The sequence below is a fragment of the Rhinopithecus roxellana genome, chromosome 7 (genome assembly GCF_007565055.1).
Source record: "Rhinopithecus roxellana isolate Shanxi Qingling chromosome 7, ASM756505v1, whole genome shotgun sequence".
NCBI classification, from domain to species: domain Eukaryota; kingdom Metazoa; phylum Chordata; class Mammalia; order Primates; family Cercopithecidae; genus Rhinopithecus; species Rhinopithecus roxellana.
The window spans coordinates 59,284,286-59,300,333 of record NC_044555.1 but is presented as its reverse complement, the minus strand read 5'-3'; the positions used below and the strand labels follow the sequence as shown (position 1 = coordinate 59,300,333).

Genomic DNA, 16,048 nt, shown 5'->3' with positions numbered 1-16,048 from the left:
TTGGGCTCATGAGGGGGATCTCTTGATCCCCAAGTTGCATTGATTCACGGGAAAAGTGTGGTTTTCTAGGCAGAGTAGCACAATCACTCACTGCCTCCCTTGGCTCGGGGTGGGGGCTCCCCTTGCCCTGTGTGGCTCTGTGGGTCGTGCCATCTGCCTTGTCATTCCCAATGAGAGAACCTGGATACCTCAATTGCCAGTGTAGGATTCACTCTCCGTTTTCGTTCTTCTTGGTGGGGACCTCTGACTGCAGCTTTTTCTAGTCAATCATTTTGGCCCCCCCTTCAAGATTCTTCATTTCTAGCAACCTTCCAGGTGATGTTGATGCTTCTGGTCAATGGATTAGACTTTCAATAACAATGTCTAATGGCAACTGCCCAGTATGCACAGGACACCAGCACCAAGAACAGAAATTATTCAGCTGGCTGCAGTGGCTCACACCTGCAATCCCAGCACTTGGGAGGCTGAGGCGGGTGGATCACCTGAGGTCAGGAGTTCGAGACCAGCCTGACCAACATGGCGAAACCCTGTCTCTACTAAAAATACAAAATTAGCTGGGTGTGATGCTGCACATTCAATTTTAGCTCACATGATATATATAAAGAATGAAGGAATTTCTTATAGCAGAATTGGAAGCAAGGGTGTAAGAATACTTTGGGAAGGATCAGAAAGACAGATATTAAAAATGTATTTCTGCCTCCTTATTCAAGTCCCTGTAGCTGATCACTAGCTCTCTGGAGTACTTCTAAAGTCAGAAGTCACTGTGTCTCATGTTGTATCACCTAGTAATGGACAAAGAAACTAAGACAGGGATTAAAGTTATGACTGGTATTACTCCGCTTTTCATCTGCTGTGTTGAAAGCCAACTTATCATTTTTCACATTATTGTATACATTTAAAACATGTTATAAACGAAGACTGGAAGTGAACACTGAAAAACTGAGAAAGTTTTAGTTGTTGCAGGTAATGCGATTATGGTTCAAATTTTTCTTTATTTTTGTCTATTGTTATTGTTTTGTTTATGCAGTACAGAAAAGAGTCACAACTCTTTCTTTCTTAGCTAAGTTCACATTATTCTCTGATGTGGAATGTTTTCCAAGCAAATTCCTGTTCCTCAGGAAATTTGAGCTATTGTGAACTCTGCTCTGCCTTCTAAAACAACATAGCAATAATTCGATGTCTTTAAACCTCTTAAGGAAAGATAATTGCTTAAGGAATGATCACTGTCTTGGCTATAGAAAGTTCACAATGAATTTGTTCTCAGTGTTAAACATACAGCAGAATATTTTCTGTATCTTTTAATATTGCTTATTAAATACTAGTAGAAAATTTACTATATGGTAACTGACACTTTTTGTCAAGGTTCTGCCTCCAGTGACTCCCCAGCAAATGCTTATGTATAGGAAGAAAAAACGCTCTTTCTTTTTATATCATTCATATGAGTTTATTAGAAAATTTTGAATCAATTACACCCAATTGCAATTAAATTTCTCCAATTTATCATGCTATACCTTGCTTGAGTAGTCAAAGAGGACATAGTATACAAAGTATATAACACAAGGATAGTTTGAGTAATATAGTGGAAAGACTATATCACAAGATTGGAAACACCCTGGGATCAAGATCAAATTCGAATAATTTGCAAAGCTATGGGACCTTGTGGTGTAACACATGGATTATGCATTATGTTAGAAATGGTTTGTGAAGGAATTCATCAATTTTGTAGCTTGTTTTATTTAGGCTCTGCACAGAGCATCTATACTGTATGATTATTCACTTTGTTTATCTTGTGCAGCTGTTTGCTAGAGAACCATAAGGAAGGGTTTTGAAAACAATTAATTTTTTTTTTGAGATGGAGTTTCACTCTGTTGCCCATGCTGAAGTGAAGTGGCACAATCTCGGTTCACTGCATCCTCCGCCCCTCGAGTTCAAGTGAATCTCTTGCCTCAGCCTCCCAGGTAGCTGGGATTATAGGCGTTTGCCACCATGCCTGGCTAATTTGTGCATTTTTCATAGAGATGGGGTTTTGCCATGTTGGCCAGGCTGGTCTCGAACTCCTGACCTCAGGTGATCCACCCGCCTCGGCCTCCGAAAGTGCTAGAATTACAGGTGTGAGCCACCGCACCTGGCCAGAAAAGCCTCTTTTAAGATATCAACAGTTGGATATATGGTTACAACTACTAACAGAAAAAAAATTACACAGATATTTTTAAATGGAAAGTTATCCATCCACATTCTTTTCTTGCATTGGAAAAAAATGGCAGCTGTCTGAGAAATAATAAGCACATGCTTTGTGAGATGGCTAACAGGAATAGAGAAAAGAACCCTGGAAATGGGGATAAAAAGAGATGTACAGAAGTGGAATAGTCAAGAGAAAGCTGTTTCAGAATTAATAGATAATCCAAAATAGGAATTATCAACATTCACATAATAGAGATTCAACTTTTTTTTTTTTTTTTTTTTTTTTTTTTTTTTTTTTTTGAGACGGAGTCTTGCTCTGTCGCCCGGGCTGGAGTGCAGTGGCCGGATCTCATCTCACTGCAAGCTCCGCCTCCTGGGTTTACGCCATTCTCCTGCCTCAGCCTCCCGAGTAGCTGGGACTACAGGTGCCCGCCACCTCGCCCGGCTAGTTTTTTGTATTTTTTAGTAGAGACGGGGTTTCACCGTGTTAGCCAGGATGGTCTCGATCTCCTTACCTTGTGATCCGCCCGCCTCGGCCTCCCAAAGTGCTGGGATTACAGGCTTGAGCCACCACGCCCGGCCAGAGATTCAACTATTAATATAATTTAGTTTAGGTTACATTCTTGGTTTATTCCAAGAGTTATGAACTACTGTTTGCTGCTTTTTTTTCCCCCTTCTGCAAGAATTTTATTGTTGTTTCATTTTGTTTTGTTTTATTTGCTATTTTGCTGTTTGGGATCACTTCTAGTCTATATCAATCAGGTTTAAAAACTTGAACTGATTTTGCTATTATCATATAAAGCTTCTAATGGGAGAAATTGTTAATGCAGATAGAATATCTGGAATTTTTCTGATTCCAACCTTCTTTTAACTCATTTTTAGTTTATTATTTATATTCTGCCAATTTGGCAATATTTTCATGGTTTAAAATTTTTCTTAGTTAAAATATTTTGTAATCACTAGTTCTATTTATAGCTTCAGTGCACTGCACAAATTTTATGCAATACAATACAGGTAATGGAAACTCTGAAGACATTTAGTTGCTCCAGCCATACACCAATTTGCTCATGTTGTTTTTGCTGTTGGTCCATTCCAGAAAATGGTAAATATACAGGAACACGCAGAGGATAGCAAATATCCATGTTTCTGACACATCTCAAATTGCACGTGTCTGAAACTGTACCCTTGATCTCCCCAAAGCTGTTCAACTTGCAGCCTTCCCAATCACAGCTGATGACATCTCCATCCTTCCAGTTGCTCAGGCCAAAAGCCTTGGAGTCCTCCTTAATACATCTTTCTTTCACTCCACATACAATTCATGAGCAAATGCAATGGCCTTTATTTTCAGAATGCATCCTAACTTTTTCCTAATCCATTTTCTCTCACCTGGTTCACTGCAGTAGCCTTCTACCTGGGCTCCCTGCTTCTGCCCTTGCTCCCTACAGTTTTCTTCACACTGCAGCCAGAGTGATTGGCTTACAGTGTAAGTTAGATCAACCAACTTCATTGCAATTGCCCCCATTTCTCCCAGAGCAAAAGCCAAGATCCTCCATGCTGCCTCTCTGCTTCCATCTCCTGACACTCTTGCCTTGCTTAGTTCTTTCTAGGCATAAGGCTACTCAGTATATATTCTTGAAGTAAGGCAGGAACAACCCATGTTTATATTAAAGGACATTGAGATTGTCTCCTCGGTTCACTTTTCAACTCACTTTAATGTGACTTCTATCCTCACTGTTCCAATAAACTGCTAACATAAAGGTCTCTAATGACTTTCATGTGACCTAATCGAATAGCTACTTCTCTGTCCTTGTCTTTTTTTTATTTTTATTTTTATTTTTTTTGAGACGGAGTCTCGCTCTGTCGCCCAGGCTGGAGTGCAGTGGCGCGATCTCGGCTCACTGCAAGCTCTGCCTCCCGGGCCCACGCCGTTCTCCTGCCTCAGCCTCCCGAGTAGCTCTGTCCTTGTCTTACTCAGTCCTTCTCTCCTATCACTCAACTAGCACGTATTCTGATTCTAGAAATATGGAAATAATTAAAAGAAAGAAAAACTCATGTCTTTGTGGGATGTACATTCTAGTGGGGGGAAGAAATAAATAAACAAGGTGACAAGTGCTATGGAGAAAATTGCAGCAGGGAAGAAGAATTAAGGGTATCGGAGTAGGTTTCCATTTTAAATAGGCTGGTCAGTGGGAACTCTATTGAAAAGGTGACTCAGTCTTGAGTAGATTTTTTTTTTCTTTTTTTTTTTGAGACACAGTGTTGCTCTGTCACCCAGGCTGGAGTGCAGTGGCGCGATCTCGGCTCACTGCAAGCTCCACCTCTCGGGTTCACGCCATTCTCCTGCTTCAGCCTCCAGAGTAGCTGGGACTAGAGGCACCTGCCACCTCGCCCGGCTAATTTTTTTTATACTTTTAGTAGAGACGGGGTTTCACCATGTTAGCTAGGATGGTCTCGATCTCCTGACCTCATGATCTGCCTGCTTCAGCCTCCCCAAGTGCAGGATTACAGGTGTGAGCCACCGCGCCTGGCCTTGAGTAGAAATTTTAAAGAGGAGAAGTAGCAAGTCAAGTGGAAGAGCATTCCAGGAGAGGGAATAATCAGTGCAAATGCCTTGAAGTAAGAATGTGCTGAGAGAAAGAATGGATGAAATCACCTAGGGGTGAGTGGAGACTGAGCCCAAGGGTCATCTGTCATTGGGGCAGGGAAATGAGAAGGAACCTGCAAAAGAGGTAGAACAGGAGTGGCCAGTGAGAGAGGAGGAAACACTCTCCCTTCCTAGAGTTAGAAACACCATTTTCTCTTGGTTTTCCTCCCACCTCATATCTCTTTTGAGTCCTGTTTGGGTACTTCTCTACATCCTCTATAATAATATACTGTATGTGCCAGTTAATTTCCAGAAGAGGATTGGAGTATAATATGACACTAGGTGTGCATATATGTTAGAACTATGAGTGAACCCAAGCCCAGAAAAAATAGACTTAGTAGGAATTTAAGGTAGAAGGAGTAGAACTGAGATACTCCACAGGTCAGGGTCCAAGTGCCAAAGGAGTGTGGTAGATTCCAGGTTAGGCATCAGTAACCAAAGTCTGTTTATTAGTATAACAGGGCTTGGGGCAAAAAGTATGGGTTGCAGAGAAAACTATGAAGGGCTACGTAAAGAGCCAGGTTATTTCAGATTCTTTCCAAATAATGGTGAACAGAACAGGGCCCATTTCCCAGGGAGAGAAGCTGACAGGAATCACGTACAAAGTAGACCCTAGCATTGACTTGACTACAGAGCGAGACTCCCACTCCTCAGGCATGAATAACTGTGGACCCAGGTGAATTGAAGGAGGCATATTCACCTAGGTTTCCTAAAAGGACTAGGTGCTCGGTCTAGTCACCACATGGGGCTATTCCAGGGTGTACTATCTGATAACATCACAGAAGTGGACCAAGATCTTCATCCTCAGGCAAGAGCAATTTCAAGGATTTCTAGGCAGCACTGGTTTGTAAGGCAAGAGGTCTTGATACCTTGCTCACTTAGGCCTTTTGTTTGATACTGCAGAAGTGGCATCCCTGCACACTGCATATAGCTAGGAACTGCTTCCAAATTGCTGGCATGGGGCTAAGACAGGAGGAAGGACTGGAAAACTTAAATGTTACTATCAACTAAAATTCTTTTAACTTCATTTTCACTTCTCACCCATTCTATATATATGTGGGTATTTTTTTAAGATCCAAGTGCAAGACTCTGTTAACCTTCATCTTATTCAGTTGGGAACCTATCTCTAGTCTGTCAAGAAAATTAATGTTTCTGATTATATTTAATGTATTCATTATCCTTTCCAATGGGTATGTTATTCACATGCTCAGTGAACATGTCCTCTACAACATTTTCATTGATAGATAAAGATGAACAAGAAGATTAAGAATATAACCCTGCAGCATATCACCAGAAACCTCCCAGCAGGTCAACACATTAATCCTTAGCTTTTGGTTATGAGTCATTTGAACAGTTTCTAATTTACCCAGTTGTTCTTAAGTAAGCCCATATTTCCTCAATAAGTGAGGGAGAAGTGAGGGAAAAGATCAAGATGAGAAAGCAGTAGGCTTGGTAAGCCATGCCAAGGAGTTTACACACTATGTATAGTCAATGAGGGTCCATTTAATGGTTTTAAACAGTGGAGGGAGATGGCCACAGTCTTATATTAATGGGTCTGTGCAATCTTCTTAGTTTGTTCTTCATTAATTGCTATTCTTTCATCTTTTGAATATAATTTAAAATCTGAGCTCATAAAGTAACTAGAAAAGTAAAACAAACTAAAGAGATGTCACATGCCTTTCTAGTTCCACCTACCTCCTTGACTTGATGTGCTTGCCCTTCCTTCACTACTTTCATCTGGCAAATTTCTATACATCCTTCACATTTAACCTGTAGATTGCCGTATCAAGTCATATGTTCATACTAAAGTATTTCATGAAAGATACATACATACCAGTATATATTTAACATGTTCCATGTCCACCTACAAACTTCCTTTCTTTTTCCTATGAGTATTATTGGCCTTGAGATGTTGGAGTTCTGTCTTGTAAAGGGTCCTTTGTAGGCCTTACTTTGTGGCTAATTCATCCCTGCTTTTCAATAACTGTTCTTTAGGTTTTCCACACTCTTTGGTCTCTCACACTTTATCACTAGCAGCCCCTTCACAAATACATTTTCCTCTTTTTCTTTGCATCTGCATTTAGCATTCCTTTCAATTGATGCTTATTAAATATTAATATAATATTTACTTTAGGGGGCTACTTGTTCTCATGGTACTATTATATTAGGAGAGCAATTAAATACTAATTAATTTTTAATTGTTTATTTTCTTTTAAAATTCATAGGTTCCAACTCCATTGGGAGCTTCTTCTCTAATGGCACCTCAACCCATTATTCATACCCAGCAAGGCCTAAGGACCAGTAGTCCTTCCACTCCATCCCCAGAACATCAGGTACATTTGGGTTGTTGTTGCTAAGTGCCTTGGCAGAGATAGGCAATCAGTGGAGGCAGGATCAGTGTTATAATGGAGTTTTGTAACATAGCCATCTTTTGTGTACTGTTGGTCTCTCATAGAAGAAAGCCTAATTGTAACATTTTCATCATCATAGAAAGACACAGAACTGTGCAGACCTGGTACAGACCTTTATAAACTTGTGTTGTTAAGCCTCAACTGCTTCTTATATTTATTCAGCCATCCTTTTATTCATTCATTTGTTTATTCATTCAACAAACCCAACTGTAATTAGTATTGGAGAAATGGCTAACCCAGTCTGGAGATTTCAAGGATGACTTAACAGAGAACTGATACTTAAGTTTAACGATAATATTTAAAAATAGACAGAGTTAACAGAGTGAGAAAGGATGCTCCAGATAAACATATACGCAGAGAGGGAAGCACAAAGCACCATGGGAACTCAAAGAAGAGAACAATTAATTTAGCAAAGGAAGCTTTCAAGTACTAAATGATAAAGAAGATTTCAAATAGTAGATGCATAGTGGATGGAAGAAGTTTGGCATTACAGGCAGAAAGAATAGGTTGAACAAAGAAATGGAAGTAGGCAGTAGTAATGTGAGGGAGCAGAGCTGAAGTGTATGGGAGAGTGTCATGATCCAGGTGTCCATTGTCTCAGAGTATTGTATTCTAGAAGACTTTACAAGGTTTCTTCTTTCAGTCTTCAACTGATGTGCTGAGCCCCCTGATACCTGAACATTTGTTTTAGGAGGACTGACGAAGCTTCAGATGTTAGATAATGAGAAAAATGGAGTGACAATTTGCCTCCTTCCTGTTCTCATAGCAAAGCTGGTGGCATCATTTTTTTTTTCATTTTAAGTTTATTTTTTATTTTTATTATTATTATTTTTTATTATACTTTAAGTTCTAGGGTACACGTGCACAACGTGCAGGTTTGTTACATGTGTATACATGTGCCATGTTAGTGTGCTGCACCCAGTAACTCGTCATTTACATTAGGTATGTCTCCTAATGCTATCCCCGCCCCACCCACAATAGGACCTGGTGTGTGATGATCCCCTTCCTGTGTCCAAGTGATCTCATTGTTCAATTCCCACCTACGAGTGAGAACATGTGGTATTTGGTTTTCTGTTCTTGTGATAGTTTGCTGAGAATGATGGTTTCCAGCTGCATACATGTCCCTACAAAGGACACGAACTCATCCTTTTTTATGGCTGCATAGTATTCCATGGTGTATGTGTGCCACATTTTCTTAATCCAGTCTATCATTGATGGACATTTGGGCTGGTTCCAAGTCTTTGCTATTGTGAATAGTGCCACAATAAACATACGTGTGCATGTGTCTTTAGAGCAGCATGACTTATAATCCTTTGGGTGGCATCATTTTGCCAAAATGGATTTCCTGAGCAGAGTCTCCAGACTCCCACCATGTAATTGCTGTAGCTGCTCTCTAAGCAACAGCAAGAGCAATGGTTGCCTATGATTTCTTGTCTTGGGCGGGGAGTGTGATCCCTGAGTAACATAAGCTCACCTTGGCATGGGAAATTTCATCAAATATTCTGGTCTCTGCTGGCTTGGCTTTCTTGAAACTGTAATGTGCCCACACATTGTTATTTTTGAGCCATCATCTGTAAACAGAGACTACAATATGTGAAAGGTGATGAATTTTGTAGAGATTAGCAATTCCAAAATCCTCTTTAGGAAGAGGAAATGGAGGCCCTAAGAGAGATGACTTCCAAGGTTTCTTGGCTCCAAATCCAGAATTTTTTCCAATGTGTGGGCAAAAGCAGGCCTTCCATGCAAGGTGGATTCCCACTACACTTAGTGTCTCTGGCACTTAGCATTGACTGTCTTGCCCAGCTAGGTGGTTTTTCTTGTGAGTGTCTTAGTTTCTTAACTAGATTTATTATCTCCAGTTATACACTGCATCAAATTCTTCTAGTGTAACTTATCTTCACTACCTCAATGTTGAGCACATTGTACATGCTCCACAAACATTTGTTGCTTGATTGATTCACACAGCCAATAAATAATGACGAAGCTGCTATGTATCAGGCTCAGTGTGAGGCCCAGAGAAGCAAAGGCAAGAGAAACAAGTCCCTACCCTTAAGAATTTATAGGCTGATAGAGGAACTCATCTCAGCTTCTCTTTTTCTTTGGTACTGACATCAGACATTTTAGAGTCAAGTTGAAAAGAGTTGGTGATATTTTTGGGCTTTCATATTTCAAGGCATTTCAACATATCCACAAATAGCAGGCCCAGTGAGCTGTGCAATATCATGGGGCTCCAATGTTTTTGGAGCCTTGGTCCTGAGCCAGACTGAATGCCCTCTCTTATCTATATATGTGAAGAATAGCCCTTCTTCCTCCCCAGGAGGCTGTGAGGGATTTAAAACAGATGTCTATCTGAGGGATCCTGCAGATCTCCCATGCTATCAGGAGGCTGTGTGATTTCTCCCCATCATGAGGCCTTTATCATGACACGTTATGGCTCATGTCTCAGACCCCTGAGTTTCTTATTCTGTGCCATATCCATGCCTTTCAATTATCAGGACAGTAGCGGAAATTTATTGAGGGCTTACTAGGTACTAGGCACAGTATCAAGTATGTTATATGTGTAATTCCATTCAATCTACTTAATAATATGTGCCCAAAGCCCCATTATTATGGTTATTTTACAACGGAGAAAACTGAGACACTGTTAAAGTAACTAACCTAATATCCCATAGCCAATAAATAATCAAGCTTGACTGCGAAGTACATGCTCTTAGCCTTAACCATTATGCTGAATGCACCATCTTTCCCAATTATTATCCAGGAAATCTTGTGACTGGGAATTTACCATGGCTTATACTGAAGGTCTTCGTGTAGCCTGAGGAGTCCGGCCCAAAGGAGATTCAGGAACATGAAAGCAGAGTTCAAACCTTTTTACATCCATGCCTTTTATTGGGTTTGGTGGGAAAGGAAGAGCTTGGGTGGACATAGGGGCAGAGGTATTTGGAGGAGTGTAATTACTCACCTTGGGGCCCAAGATCAGGTTTTCTAAATTGAGAACTGCATAGTTACAGAAGGAACCCGGAGGACCCAGTGGGATTTAGTGACAATCATGGGATGCAGAATTAGTACTAGTGCCCTGATGACTCACCAGAGGTCGTAGTCAAAATGTATTAGCACTAGAAGTGAGTCTGGAGATCCTCTAGTCCAAAGCTCACATTTCACATGTGAGGACACTGAGCTAGATAGGTGAAGACATTTGTCTAATGAGGCACAGCCTGTTAATGACAGGGTTAAACTAGAACCCAGGTTCTAGAGCCTATTACATAGTGGCAAGCCTAGGAATGGATTCTGGAAATAAAGCAGGGTAATGTCTGGGAGTCCCCAGGGCCATCATTCTGGCAGATGAGGTGGTGGGGTCGGGTTGCAGAAGGATTAGTTGCCTAGAACAAAGGACTTCTCCACATCACCTTGGATAAATAACATCAGTCCCAGGAAAAAGGAAATCACATTGCCACATTTTACCTTGTCTAGGAAAATCCTACCTTGTCCTCTCTTGTATAAACAGAACAAAAACACGGAAGATACAATAACAATACACAGTGAGAACACCACCAGCACATTCAGCAACCCAGGGTAGTGAGTATGGAGGCCCATTGGCATGTCTGGAAATAGAAGAAACATGTATTCTGACTTACTAGGAAATAGCCCCAAGAGGCTGGGACAGCTTAGCATGCAGGAGCACTATCACAATTGAGAGCCCTCCAGGGGAGTTCCAAAGCACCTAGGGGAAACTGCACTTTCTGCTCTCAGAAGTCAGGACTAGAAACTGAATCAGAAGGTCGAGCAGAGGCTGTCTCAGAACATCCTGAAATGCTTGGAATCTCTCTGAAGGCCTTGGGCTCTTTCCCAGTGGGCTTCCTGAGAGGAAATGACCCCAGTGACCAGGCTCAGGAAAAAGGAGACACATTCCCCCAGCCTCAGGATTTGTAGCTCTTCAGAGTAATTTCAGAGGCTTGTGGAGATTGGGACAGAACCTGTTACCTGCACAGAGCAAAGATGGAGTGAGAGTTGTTGTGGGTTCCCAGCTGCACAAATTTAAGTCAGCTCTTGGTCCTCTGAGTTCTGGAAGTTGCTAAGGATATCATCCTCTTCTTCCAGGGAACTCTAATTGCATATCACATCATTTTCTTCCTTCTCTGCAGAGCACATTAGTGTGACATTTGCAGGTACTATTCACTGAAGTCATTAAACTCTGGCTTCCCAAAATATGAGCCAGTGGTGTGCTAGAGCTGGCTTGTACCAGCTTGTGAGAACCAATTGTTAAATTTCTAGAAATTCTGCAAGATGGTTGTTAAACACAGTCATCATTCAAAATTAAATTATAAAAATTTACAATTAAATTATTTTAAAAAGCAAAGATAATAAATATTCAAAATTTATCACCTTCTAATTATTTTTTGACATTTGAATGTTACCTGTGCTCTTGAGGTTATTTACATCGATTTTATCTGTATGCTACTGGGCATGTCTTCCCAACTCGACATGGATTGAAATCAGCCATTGTGAGAGTTATCTACGCAACAGAAATTGGTAGATGCTACAAACTACGGCTTGATCTATGTTTGTAACTCTAGACTTGAAAGCAATGGAGAAAATGTTACTAATGCAGATTCAGCTTAAAAGTGAGTTGTGTCTGTAGCCATTATTGTGAATAGCACCAAAAAATGAGGCAATATTTTTCTGGTATTTGAAAACCATTATCCAATTCAGCAAGTAAGTCACTCACATTGTTGATGAGTGATCCAAGTACCAATATAAAAATAATTGTTGAATTACTTTTTTTATTACTTAACATAAATGAATATATCAACCAACATTTATGTCAGAACTACACTAGTTCATCAATTGCAACTATAGGTTTTCTAGAGAGATATGTATTTGGCAAAAATCAAAAGCATCCTGCCAGAATTGGTTATACGGAATTTACGATAAAGAGTATTGTATATTTTATTATCATTTATGAAATTGTGTGCTATACACCTTTTATATCAATACAATTTATAATAAATACCTACCCCCTTTCTAAAGAGAATTAGTTGAACATTTATCAGCACAACACTCTGTGAAATGATTTTTTTTTTTTTTTTTTTTTGAGACGGAGTCTTGCTCTGTCGCCCAGGCTGGAGTGCAGTGGCCGGATCTCAGCTCACTGCAAGCTCCGCCTCCCGGGTTCACGCCATTCTCCTGCCTCAGCCTCCCGAGTAGCTGGGACTACAGGCGCCCGCCACCTCGCCCGGCTAGTTTTTTTGTATTTTTTAGTAGAGACGGGGTTTCACTGTGTTAGCCAGGATGGTCTCGATCTCCTGACCTCGTGATCTGCCCGTCTCGGCCTCCCAAAGTGCTGGGATTACAGGCTTGAGCCACCGCGCCCGGCCGTGAAATGATTTTTTTAAAGTTGTTCTGTTTCCTGTTGTATGCATATTTTCTTTACATTTTGTTTTGTTTTGTTTCAAAAGTGTCCATGGTGAAAAACTACATTTTAAAGTCTGTTTTAAAAAAATGCTTTTACTAAAGCAATCTAAAGATAAGCTGTAAAAGGTGTGGCCTACTGAAGGGTTACTAAAGATCAATCATATTTAAGGTCAGGTAATAGCTAGATTTGGATCTGGCAAAGGACATTTCTTTTCTTTTCTTTCTTTCTTTCTTTTTTTTTTTTTTTTTTTTTTTGCCAAGAGATAAGAAAATGACCACCTATAGAGTTGATAAGCTTAGTGTACTCTTGGAAAAGCTGCTGTAGCCATGGCAGGAAGGAAATAGAGGAGTCAGAAAGAATTGGTATACAACTTTCTAATTAAGAGAAGACTAGAAAGGAAATACATTCAGCAGTATAAATAAGGGAATCTTCTGTTTGTACCTGTAAGGGAGTAAAACACGAGTGATAAGCTGATAAGGCTTTTGGCTCCAAAAGAAAAACCTGGCCCGAAATGTCAAATCATATATCTCTTAGAGGGATTTATTCCAGATTAGAATTAGTGATAATTTGGAGAAATATTTCCTAAAGTTTGAAGTAAGTCCTTGATTAGTTTTAACAATGAGTAACATAGATGGGGATCAGTGAAGTTGAACCAAATTTGCATGTGTGTCTGATATTTCAATGTTTTTCTGTAGAAACATTACCTACTTTTCAAAAACAAAAAAATTTTTTGGAAGGCATTGAGGTGGGGGAGAGTGGTGAAGAATAGAGTTCTCATATACTTTTCTCTCCAGGAACAGAGACATTATCTCCCAAAGCTGCTGACCAGAAAAGGTCAGAGTCATGTCTTCATCCTCCCAAGCCAAATCGCATAGAAGCCACTGGAGAACTAGTTTGGAATTCCGGCTTCACTATTATGTAGTTGTAGGATTTTGGAGAAGCTGTACAGGTTCACTGAGCTTTAGTTTCCTCATTCACAATATGACGATACCAATTTCTTCCTCATATTATATATAAGGACATATCTATGTCTATATGCTTGATCGTACATTATCTGTGTAGATAAACCGGTAACAGTGATTGCCTCTGAGAAGAGAGACTTACTTTCCGTTGCATAATTCTTAGGCTCATGGTAGAATTTGTGCAAGTGGATGAAGCACTGCCTTATTGGGAAACACTCCAGTGAAAGAACAGAAAGGACAGAAAACAGCCCGAGGAATAATTACTTGGTTCTGTATGACACATGTACTTTTAAAGGGTTGTAATGTAGGATGACATTGGGTAAGTCCATGGTCCTAGAAGCCTAGGTGGAGTTCTTAGGATTTTGTATGTAGACTATGAAGTTTTGGAAACGTTTGAGCTGGAGAGAAGACATTCTGTTCAAAGGTGGCTTTCAGGAAAGGCTGGTGCTACAGGCAGGGTATTTATTAGAATGAGGCCAGTGACCACTCTGAAACAGACACAACGTAAGTTCCCTTCAAGGGGCAGGAAGCTCCCTGGGATGGTGACACCAGAAAGACACAGAGGCTGAACCCTCGTGATGGCGCTAGGTCCCAGGTTCGCTAGCATCCGAGAGGGGTATTGGGTCTCTCCAGAGGCCATTGTGAAGGCTGCTGCCAGTTCTAGGGTCGGGGTGGGGTCAGGCTAGGTCCCTATTCCTAGGGCTTTAGCACCGCTCACTCACAAATCCCCTTTTCCCAGGAGGGCGTATGGGTTTTTCCTGTCGCTCTAGCTTCTCTTCCGCGGCCCTTCCACGCTTGTCACTTACCTGAGGGCAGCCAATGAGCACCTACAGGTTGGGCTACTTTCGGCCAAAGGAGAACGGGGGCTTATGGAGGACCCTCCCTGCGCACCAATGAAAGTGCATGGAGAGGCGGGCCTGCAAGTGCTAACAAGCCAATCACGGAATCCCGGCGGCCGGCGGCCCGGGAGGCAGTCGCGCGCTCGCATCCCCAAGATGGCGGCCGCTAAGGACAGTTGTGGCAAAGGAGAAATGGCCACAGGGAATGGGCGGCGGCTCCACCTGGGGATTCCTGAGGCCGTGTTTGTGGTAAGAGGCACGCTGTTCCCTGGCATCTTGGCTTGAGGCCGCGGACTGCCCCTTTCTTCCCGGCTCCCACCCAGGCCTCGATTGTTGGAAGGAGCTGAGCTAAATGTTCAGGGAGGGGGCGCTCGGTCTGCTCTCACTCTTCGCTCCTGGATAGATTGAGCTCTGCTGGGGCCCGCCCGGAAGAAACGTAGCTCGAGAAGGCCCTAGAAGAGAACGAGGTGTGGGGCCGCAGCGAGGGGCGGGGGCGGCGGGCGCGGGTCAGGGCGGCCTGAGGGACCTCCGGGCTGCCGCCGGTTTTCGTCCCCCTGCTGGTTGGAAAAGGGGAGGTGGTGAGGAGCTCGACTCAGCATGGATGCTGGAGAGACAGTACAATGAATAGGCAGAACAGCCAATGCTAAGATGTGAAAACGGAGTATCACCTTGTCTGTTGAAGGAATGCAGTGGTCTGTTGCCTCGGGGAAAATGGAAGAAGAGACCGATGGGAAAGTAGGATGATAGGGTGAGAGTGTTAAGTCCTTCTGTGTTTTGCTAAGGAATTGAGGTTTTTCCGGTAGGCAACGGGCTGTCATCAGAAGGCCTTTCGTTTTAGGTACATCATTCTGACAACTTAGTGGAGAATGAATTGTTGAGAGAGGAGGCTGAACCCTCGTGATGGCGCTAGGTCCCAGGTTCGCTAGCGTCCGAGAGGGGATCGGGTCGCTCCAGAGGCCGTTCTGGAGGACGCTGCCTGTTCTGGGTGGCTTTAAAAATTTCTTATTTTATTTATTTAATTTAGAAATAGTAGTTGAAAACTATTTGACTAATGAGAGAAAACGTCAGACTGGCCCTCCAGGCCAGGTCATCTGTCTGTCCCCACTTAGCTACTATGAAATCTTCATGGAAGTTTCTCAACCGTTTGGTTTGTACCTTACCTTACCTCTGCCTTTTTCACTAACCACGTCTTATATCCTTCTAAAGACTCATTTATTTATACCACACTTGGTATTGTATATTTGCATTTGCTGATTGAATTTCGTAATTGTTTGGTTATTATTTTGTGTTTTTATGAGCTGTGTCATTTATTTCTCTACATTGATCTATTATCTAATCATAACAAAGAATAAAATTTGTTGAGTGCCGGGCACTTTCTTAATGATTTTACAAAACTCGAGGTGGTAGCTACTGTTATGCCCGTTTTTTAGATGATAAAACTGAGGTACGGGGCCCTTGAGTAACTTGCCCAGGCCACACAGGATGTAAGTGAGGAATCCAGGATTTGAACTTGGGCAATCTGTGGAGGTCCAGACCGGCGGCTTACCCCTCATGCTCTGCTACTGGGTAATGTAAGTAGCAGAGAGTTCTCATGCATC

General features: G+C 41.7%; 1 protein-coding gene across 3 annotated transcripts in view; it reads left to right on the top strand.

Annotated features, from left to right (window-relative positions):
* Positions 1-830: 830 nt before the first annotated feature.
* VBP1 (VHL binding protein 1) overlaps positions 831-16,048 on the top strand; it is a 36,471-nt gene continuing 21,253 nt past the window's right edge. The window contains exons 1-2 of one of the 3 annotated variants that reach the window (XM_010385215.2): positions 831-963; positions 7,051-7,158. In XM_010385215.2, coding sequence (XP_010383517.1) covers positions 7,081-7,158 — 78 coding nt within the window. In that variant the 5' untranslated portion in view covers positions 831-963; positions 7,051-7,080. Of the gene's footprint in view, positions 964-7,050; positions 7,159-14,551; positions 14,700-16,048 lie in introns of those variants that run through there. The other 2 variants (XM_010385214.2, XM_030934379.1) reach the window with 2 other exon arrangements.